The sequence below is a fragment of the Bufo bufo genome, chromosome 2 (assembly GCF_905171765.1).
Source record: "Bufo bufo chromosome 2, aBufBuf1.1, whole genome shotgun sequence".
NCBI lineage: Eukaryota > Metazoa > Chordata > Amphibia > Anura > Bufonidae > Bufo > Bufo bufo.
In genome coordinates this window covers 274,099,526-274,108,800 of record NC_053390.1, presented here as the reverse complement: position 1 = coordinate 274,108,800, position 9,275 = coordinate 274,099,526, and the positions used below count along the sequence as shown (strand labels likewise).

The window sequence follows — 9,275 nt, the reverse complement described above, 5'->3', positions numbered from 1 at the left end:
ACATACAGCATGTTATGGCGACGTTTCACTTTGAAAGTGCTGAAAAGGTAAGATTTTTCACTGAAGCCCCATTCAATTCTATGGGGCCAGGGCTGCGTGAAAAACACAGAACATAAAACATGCTGTGTTTTTTTATACGCAACGCAGAACTGATGCGTGAAAAAAAACGCTCATGTGCACAGACCCATTGAAATGAATGGGTCAGGATTCCGTGCGGGTGCTGTGCATTCACGTCACACATTGCACCCGCGCGGAAAACTTGCTCGTATGAAAGGGGCCTAAGAGATCTGGAATGTATTGTATAACACTGACATAATGCTGTCAGCGTTATGCAATACATTCCAGAACTGTAAGGGTTAAATAGCATGATAAATCGCTATAATGCTATGCGACCCAGTCAGTGCTGGAAGTTCAGGACGGGTGCTGCTCTGTGAGTCCGGAGCCTGACACCCGCTCGTCTGAAAGGGGCCTAAGCCTAGATGCTCCAAATTGCACTACTTTTGGCACACTTTATGACAAAATATAGGTGCACCCTCATTGAGCGTCTATATATGTAGGTTGGGCGTACAACAGTACACAACACTCTGTGCAGCGTTGGTCCCTGAGATACTGATTTAGGGGCCAGATAAGTTAATATTTTTAATGACAAAAATGAATAATATAAACGCCTCTTCAGGAGCCCTCTCTACGAACCACAGTGGAGAGCTACTAAGACCTCATACATACAGCCATATCCGTTTTGAGGTCCGCAAACCTCCGATCTGCTAAATGCGGATACCGGCCGTATGTATACTGCACTTTCCGTGGGCCCCATTGTTGAAATGTCTGTTCTTGTCTGCAAAATGGACAAGAATAGAACATGTTCTATATTTTGCAGCATGGCCACACGGATGCAGAAAGCACATGGATGACATCAGTTTGCCGTCCCCCTTTTTTGTGGCCCCATAGCAATGAATGGGTCCATGTGCGAGGCGAAAAAAATTGGGATCGGACACAGACGGAAAATACGGTGGTCTGCATGAGGCCTAAGAATCAGTGGATCCCACAATGAGGGACCCAGCCTGCGCATGTTTTACATGGAATTACCCTGCAGAGGAAATGTATGGCGGGCCACAACTTCCCTCGTCCTTAGCAGATGATTGCTGAGAGTCTAGGAGGTAAGACCCCGCAGTGATCTGTAGATTCCACTGCTGCCTTTATTTTAAAGAGGCGTACTCTTGATGAGACAACCACTTTGATGACCGGCTGTAAGGTCTTCGTGTCTATGCTCACAGTATTACCATTCTACTGTATGTAGGAGTAGCCCAAAGTCCTATATAAAATCACATGAACACGTTCAGCTACTGCGGCTGGTCCTGGGTAAGAACATATCGCACTCATGTGCTGCAGCTCATCTACCTGGTATGCATTGCTTCACCTGATGTGAACATAATGGCAGAAAATTATTTCTGTAAAAATAATATATGATCACTTTTACCCACTCTACCCACCCATGAACATACAAATGAAGGTAAAGCATTCCACATGGTGAACAGCAAGTCACTATTAAAGATGTTGTACTAAATTTATGTTCTCCCCTATCCACAGAATAGGGGATAATAAGATGATCACTGGGGGGACCAACTGCCAGGACACCCACCCAATCCCGAGAACTGGGTGGCAGGTTGTGCCTCTCCATTCATTCTCTGAGGGAGTACATCACTCGGCTATCTCTGGCGCTCCCACAGATAATGAATGGAGTGGATAGGAGATAACTTCAGAACCTTCCCAAACCCCTTTACGCAACATTGCCATCGACTAAACATTTATATGGTGGTTGTTCTGTATGTTCTTCAATGGAGAGCTAGGTCAATGCTTCCAAATAGGGTCACAGACCAGCAATGTAGCTGGGATGGCTTTTGGTGGTATGTAACCTTGAAACCTTGTGCAGGAGACTAATACCGCATCAGTGCTGCTAAAAAAATGCAACAAATTGTTATGGTCAGCTCATTGCTCGATACACTTGTAGTATTTTATTTTTTGCTTCCCCAAGTGACTTATGAAGGTACTGCGCCATTACCATGGTCTGCTCAGGCTTCAGATGCAGATCTCCAAAAGGCCAGGTAAAAATATATTGCACATTTTAAGGGACAGAGGTAAGTCGATTAAACACATACAGTCCTAGGACCCCTGAGATAAATGCACATATCTGAGATGTTGGTTCATATTTACAAATTATTTTGTTACAAAAGCCCTGCTAAAAGTATGTGACACTGCAAGCAAAATGTACTCCGTGTCCAGTATGATTTCCATACTCCGCTTTGAGTCAGTTTTTGGAAAAGAAGCAGAAAAAAATGAATTATCTTGCTATCTGGAACATTTTTGCCTTTTGATCATCCTAGGTTGGGAGAATTAATGTATTTGTCTAGCAGTTGGTCTTCTAGACCAGAAATTCACAATTATCATTTTATTTGTCATTTGATTCATTCTTAGAAACAGTCACATAATCTTTATTTTCAGCCTTGGGTCCTTCATTTTGTCCATCACTTTCTCTGGCTTTATCCCCATCATGGATCTCACCATTTTTAGTTGCTTCCTCATCCAGACTCTTTGTTTCCTCAGTTTCATTCTCTGGCTGCTTACACTTGTTAGTCTGACTATTATCTTGTTTCTCCACTGCATCTTTGTCTTGGTCTTCAGCTTTATCTTTCTCTTCACTGGCATCTTCAGTATGGTTTGTAACGGCGTCTTTTACTGCAGTGACATCTTTGGGTTGGTCTTCAGCTATGTCTTTTTCTGCAGTTTCACTTGTTGCTTGGTTTTCAGCTTTATCCTTTTCTGAAGTGGCGTCTTTGGATTGATCTCCATCTTTTTCTGCCATGACATCTTTGGGTTGGTCTTCAGCTCTGTCTTTTTCTGCAGTTTCACCTGTTGCTTGGTTTTCAGCTTTATCCTTTTCTGAAGTGGCGTCTTTGGATTGATCTCCATCTTTTTCTGCCATGACATCTTTGGGTTGGTCTTCAGCTCTGTCTTTTTCTGCAGTTTCACCTGTTGCTTGGTTTTCAGCTTTATCCTTTTCTGAAGTGGCATCTTTGGATTGATCTCCATCTTTTTCTGCCATGATATCTTTGGGTTGGTCTTCAGTTTTGTTTATCTCTGCAGTGTCACCTTTTGGTTGGTCTTCAGTAATTTTATTTTTGGAAGGGTCACCTTTAGGATGATTTTCAGCTCTTTCTTTTTGTAGTTCAGCTTCAGCTAGATCTTTGATCACATCTTTTATCTTCTTGGCACTCAATGTTTGTTCTTCAGAAATGACTCCTTGTTCTAATTGCTCTTCACCACTTTCTGTGGAATTTTGATTCTGGGTATGCAGTTCTTTACTATTCTGATCATTAATGCTGCAAAGTTAAGTTAAATAATATATATAAATGTTTCCAAGGTATCGCTCTAAATGTTATGCCACAGTAATAAGTGTCAACGCTGAGAAAACAGTAAATGTAAAGTTATCTCTTACCCAACATTGATCCGTAAAATGCCATTTAAGAGGTTCAGCTGTTGCAAGAGAGTGTCAATCCCTGGAGGAACAGTCTGTGAATATAGAGTATGTTTCAAACAAGTGCAAAGAAATACAAGTACTACTGAAGAAAAAAAGAAAGTAAGTGCCAGTAAGCACAGGTTCTTGTGAAGTACGATGAAGCAAATGTAATCCACATTGGATTAGGCCCTGTACTATGCATAACACAGCTGCCTTGGGGATAGCCATAAGGGATAGAAAAATAAAAAGCTATCCAGGGCAACATATACGTTTAGGGTAATTTTCATTTCCCTTTAAATATGACTGGACATGCCGTACCATCAGCTGATTGGTAGGGGTTACGGGAAACCCTGATCTAATGTTGATGACAGGTGCTAAGTGCTAAGGGTGCCGCAACAACATATCTACGTCTCTCTTCTCTTTCTGTGTGTGTGTGTGTGTGTGTGTAATATATATATAATATATATATAAAGAAAAATTGGACTGCACTCCTGTAGACTTTCCAAATAGTCAGTGAAGAAACTTTATTCACCCATAAAGTGGCACAGAGCGACGTTTCGGCTCATACATGAGCCTTTCTCAAGCATTGAGAAAGGCTCATGTATGAGCCGAAACGTCGCTCTGTGTCACTTTATGGGTCAATAAAGTTTCTTCACTGACTATTTGGAAAGTCTACAGGAGTGCAGTCCAATTTTTCTTTTTATACTTGTGGGTAAGCACCTATTGCCATACTTGGGCTCTGCACCCGTTCCCTTCTCCTTTTTTTCTTCGATGGTGCTGCTGGTGTTTTTTTTTTTATATATATATATATATATATATATATACACACATACACTATACATACAGTGTGTATGTATATACATATATATATATATACAGACTGAACAAAAATAGACGCAACACTTTTGGTTTTGCTCCCATTTTGCATGAGCTGAACTCAAAGATCTGAAACATTTTTTACATACACAAAAGACCCACTACTCTCCAATATTGTTCACAAATCTGTCTAAATCAGTGTTAGTGAGCACTTCTCCTTTGCTTGGATAATCCATCCCACCTGACAGGTGTGGCATATCAAGGTGCTGATTAGACACATGAATATTGCACAGGTGTGCCTTAGACTGCCCACAATAAAAAGCCATTCTGAAATGTGCAGTTTGATCACACAGCACAATGCCACAGATGTTGCAACGTTTGAGGGAGCGTGCAGTTGGCATGCTGACTGCAGTAATGTCTACCAGAGCTGTTGCCCATGCAATGAATGTTCATTTCGCTACCATGAGCTGTCTCCAAAGGCATTTCAGAGAATTTTGTCAGTACATCCAACCGGCCTCACAACCGCAGACCACGTGTAACCACACCAGCCCAGGGCCTCCACATCCGGCATGTTCACCTCCATGATCGTCTGAGACCAGCCCCCCGGACAGCTGCAGCAACAATCAGTTTGCATAACCAAAGAATTTCTGCACAAACAGGGAATCTCATCTGCATGCTTGTTGTCCTCATCGGGGTCTGGACCTGAATGCAGTTCGCTGTCGTAACTGACTTGAGTGGGCAAATACTCACATTCGTTGGCGTCTGGCATGTTGGAGAGGCGCTCTGTTCACAGATGAGTCCCAGTTTTCACTGTTCAGGGCAGATGGCAGACAGCGCGTGTGGCGTTGTGTGGATGAGCGGTTTGCTGACGTCAACGTTGTGGATTGAGTGGCCCATGGTGGTGGTGGGGTTATGGTATGGGCAAGCATATGTCATGGACAACGAACACAGGTGCTTTTTATTGATGGCATTTTGAACGTACAGAGATACCGTGACGAGATCCTGAGGTCCATTGTTGTGCCATTCATCCACGACCATCACCTCATGTTGCAGCATGATAATGCACGGCCTGATATTGCAAGGATCTGTACACAATTCCTGGAAGCTGAAAACATCCCAGTTCTTGCATGGCCAGCATACTCACTGGACATGTCACCCATTGAGCATGTTTGGGATGCTCTGGATCGGTGTATACGACAGCGTGTTCCAGTTCCTGCCAATATTCTGCAACTTCGCACAGCTATTGAAGAGGATTGGACCAACATTCCACAGGCCACAATCAACAACCTGATCAGCTCTATGCGACGGAGATGTGTTGCACTGTGTGAGGCAAAACTGTGCACATTTCAGAGTGGTCTTTTATTGTGAGCAGTCTAAGGCACACCTGTGCAATATTCATGCTGTCTATTCAGCACTTTGATATGCCCCACCTGTTAGGTGGATTATCTAGGCAAAGGAGAAGTGCTCACTAAGGCTACTTTCACACTGACATTTTGGCTTTCCGTTTGTGAGATCCGTTCAGGGCTCTCACAAGCGATCCAAAACGGATCAGTTTTGCCCTAATGCATTCTGAATGGAAAAGGATCCGCTCAGAATGCATCAATTTGCCTCCGTTCCGTCTCCATTCCCCTTTGTAGGCGGACACCAAAACACGTGTCCATCTGACGAAAATGAGCCATTGACTTTCAATGGTGTTCAAGACGGGTATGTTAAAGATAATACAAACAGATCCGTTCTGAACGGACAGATCCGCACCAAACGAGAGTGTGAAAGTAGCCTAACACAGATTTAGACAGATTTGTGAACAATATTTGAGAGTAATGGGTCTTTTGTGTATGTAGAAAATGTTTCAGATCTTTGAGTTCAGCTCATGCAAAATGGGAGCAAAACAGAAAGTGTTGTGTTTATATTTTTGCTCAGTGTATATATATGAAACACCTACACAACCTGGGCAATTGTAATGCTATGTGTGGCATAAACACCAACAAAAAAAGAAAGCCAATGCCACACTTCAATAGCAAATGTAAATGCATCTTTATTGTAACATGATTAGGCTACTTTCACATCTGCCTTTTTTCTGGATCCGTCATGGATCAGCAAAAATGCTTCTGTTAGGATAATACAACCGCCTGCATCCATTATGAACGGATACGGTTGTATTATCTCTAAAACAGCCAAGACGGATCCGTCTCTAAAACCATTGTAAGTCAAAAGGGAACCGATCCGTTTTCTTTTGTGTCCCAGGACACACTCAGAAACGCTGCTTGCTGCGCTTTTGTGTCCGGTATGGGAACGCATTGAAACGGAACAGAATGCATTGCGGTGCCCTTTCTTCAGTTCCCCATTGACAACGAATGGGGACAAAACAAAAGCGTTTTTCCCCGCTATTGAGATCCTATGACGGCTCTCAATAGCGGAAAGGGAAAACGCTGGTGTGAAAGTAGCCTTAAAAAACATACGCAGTTTCAATGGAAATGTTAAACGTGTTTCCTTCCAGCAAAGGGAAAAAAGCAAATCGCACACTGCAAAACTGAATACATTAATCCAAAATTGAGTTACATTAATGTAATCCAAGTGTGTTTTCATTTGCTGGAAGAAAACGCAGCAAAAACGGCACACCTTTTTTTAAATTTTTTTATTTTTGCCGCATCCAAAACGCAGCCTCTCTGCAATAGGTGGCAGCTTCCTGGAATACATAAATTATAAGTACAGGGTATAATAGGGATGAGCGAATCGACTTCCGATGAAACATAATACTTTGTTTGAATACTGTACTTCGCTCTATACAGTATTCAAACAAAGTATTATGCGAATCGACTTCGGAAGTCGATTCGCTCATCCCTAATGTATGACATACACCTGGTTACCTGGACATGAGGTAAGGTAGAAAGAGATCCATTTTTGTAGATCTCATTCATGGTCCGCTGTAAGTTGACGGCTTGCTGTGTAACGTGTTTTAGGAAGGCAGAGCTCTCTCTAGTGCGTTCATGACAATCGCCGAGCTAGAATCAAGCACAAACATAAAGAATATAAATAGCCTATAAAAGTGGTTCTCCAAGACTTAGGGCTCATGCACACGACCGTGTGCTGGCCGGGCCCGTGCTGTGGGGCAGCTGCATGCGGATTGCGGACCCGTTCACTTGAATGGGGTCTGCGATCCGCATCCGATGGTCCGCACCGCAAAAAAGGGACGGCCAGAAACACCACAGAAGCACTCCGTGGGGTTCTGATCCGTGCTTCCGCACCGCATCTCCGGGTTTGTGGAACCATTCAAGTGATGTGGGGTGCACACGGCCGGTGCCCAGTGTAATGCGGACCCGCCGTATGTGGCAACGGCCGTGTGCATGAGCCCTTATTAAAACTTTTCAGGAAGCAGGGGGGTTAACTTGTTCTAGTAGTTCTCACCCTAATGTGTCCTTAAAGGGGTTGTCCGCTTTTTAAGCCTCATTCACCAGTCAGTGTGCCACGGACAGCACACGCCCCTAATTATTTTAGTGTGTGTATTCAGACATCAGTGTTTTAGCACAGTCCATGGGTCCGTGTTTTTAGCACGTGTTCATGGAGCCACCACGCCCATTATAGTCTAGGGGTCTGTGAAAGACACGGATGCCATCCATTTTTGCATCCGTCTTTCACGGATCATTAGGAAGAGAAGCTTTGAAAATTATTTTTCAGCTGTGCAGGGTCAGTGAAACACTGATGGCCCACGGAAAGCACAAAACGGACACACGAACCACACTCACGGATCCATCACTGACCACCTTCTCACAGATTTGAGCACGGGCACGGATGTGTGAATGAGGCTTTGCTGTTGATAAACTATCCTCGGGATAGGTCGTCAATATCAGATCTGTGGGGGCTGACATCCAGCCCCCCCCCCCCCCGCCCCGCTGATCAACTGTTTGAAGAGAAGGCAGCACTCATACAAGCTCCTTTGGAAAATGAAAGGTGGAATCTGATTGGTTGCTAGGGGCAACTAAGGCATTTTCCTTCACGCCAGTTTTGATAAATCTCCCCCAATGTGTTATTTATATAGACAATTGATTAATCTGTTTTGTTCTAAAACAAAAAAAACACACAGACAAGAAAAATGTTCATGGCGTCAACTTACCAAAGCTTTGTATATAGTGAAGGTCTCTTTCTCATGTTGCATCGCTGATCTGAACTCTACTTTGCTTATATATGCAAGAGCTATCAAGTGGTGGCTGCAAAAAGGAAAAAAAAAGTTGCAGACAACTATGCGGACACAATGCCATTTAGTGGAGTGGGGTACACGGGGCCTACTAGATTATGATGACCCTTACTCCAGTGCCTCTTCGCACGGGGTGCACAGACATGGCGCTAATGCGGCCACTGCAGATTTCAAATTGATTGTTAAAGGGGATAACTATCTGATCATTGGGGGGGTCCAACTGCCGGGACTTCCCCCGATCCAGAGAACGGAGGTTGAGGCGGCACACTGCCATTCCATAGATCCTTCCTGTTGCTAGGGGATAACTTTTCAACTTGTCACAATTCCTTTAGGTGGTCACATAATTTTACAGAGCTACACATCTGTTTCAATAGAAAACCCACAGAGACGATTAGAATGCCTTCCCGCTTTGTAAGTGAAGCAGCTGTTTCCCAGAAAAATAATGTGACCACTTCATCAATTTAAAACCAGCAGCTGCCATTTTAGTGCCAGTCTTTGTGGCCCTACCCTGTCAGCTTTTGTTTAAGGCCTCCTGAACACAACCGTTTTGCTGTTCACAAATCACGGATCTGCAAAATACGGATGCATCCCGCAATTTTCACAGGACCCACTGTAAAAAAGCCTATTCTTGTCTGCAAAATAGACAATAGGACAGTGCGTATAATTTGCGGCCTGGCCGCATGGAAGCGGTCAGAATGGGATGACATCCATGTGCTGTCCGTTATTTTTTGGCAGACCTATAGGGAAGCCATT

At 43.6% G+C, this 9,275-nt stretch overlaps 1 protein-coding gene across 1 annotated transcript in view; it reads right to left on the bottom strand.

The window, feature by feature from the left end:
* Nucleotides 1–2,008: 2,008 nt before the first annotated feature.
* The window catches only part of LOC120988825 (clustered mitochondria protein homolog), a 51,232-nt gene continuing 43,965 nt past the window's right edge, over nucleotides 2,009–9,275 (bottom strand). The window contains exons 23-26 of the mRNA XM_040416553.1: nucleotides 8,442–8,535; nucleotides 7,198–7,332; nucleotides 3,494–3,567; nucleotides 2,009–3,377 (exon numbers count right to left, since the gene is read on the bottom strand). Of these exons, the coding sequence (XP_040272487.1) occupies nucleotides 2,447–3,377; nucleotides 3,494–3,567; nucleotides 7,198–7,332; nucleotides 8,442–8,535 (1,234 nt within the window). The 3' untranslated portion in view covers nucleotides 2,009–2,446. The remainder of the gene's footprint in view (nucleotides 3,378–3,493; nucleotides 3,568–7,197; nucleotides 7,333–8,441; nucleotides 8,536–9,275) is intronic.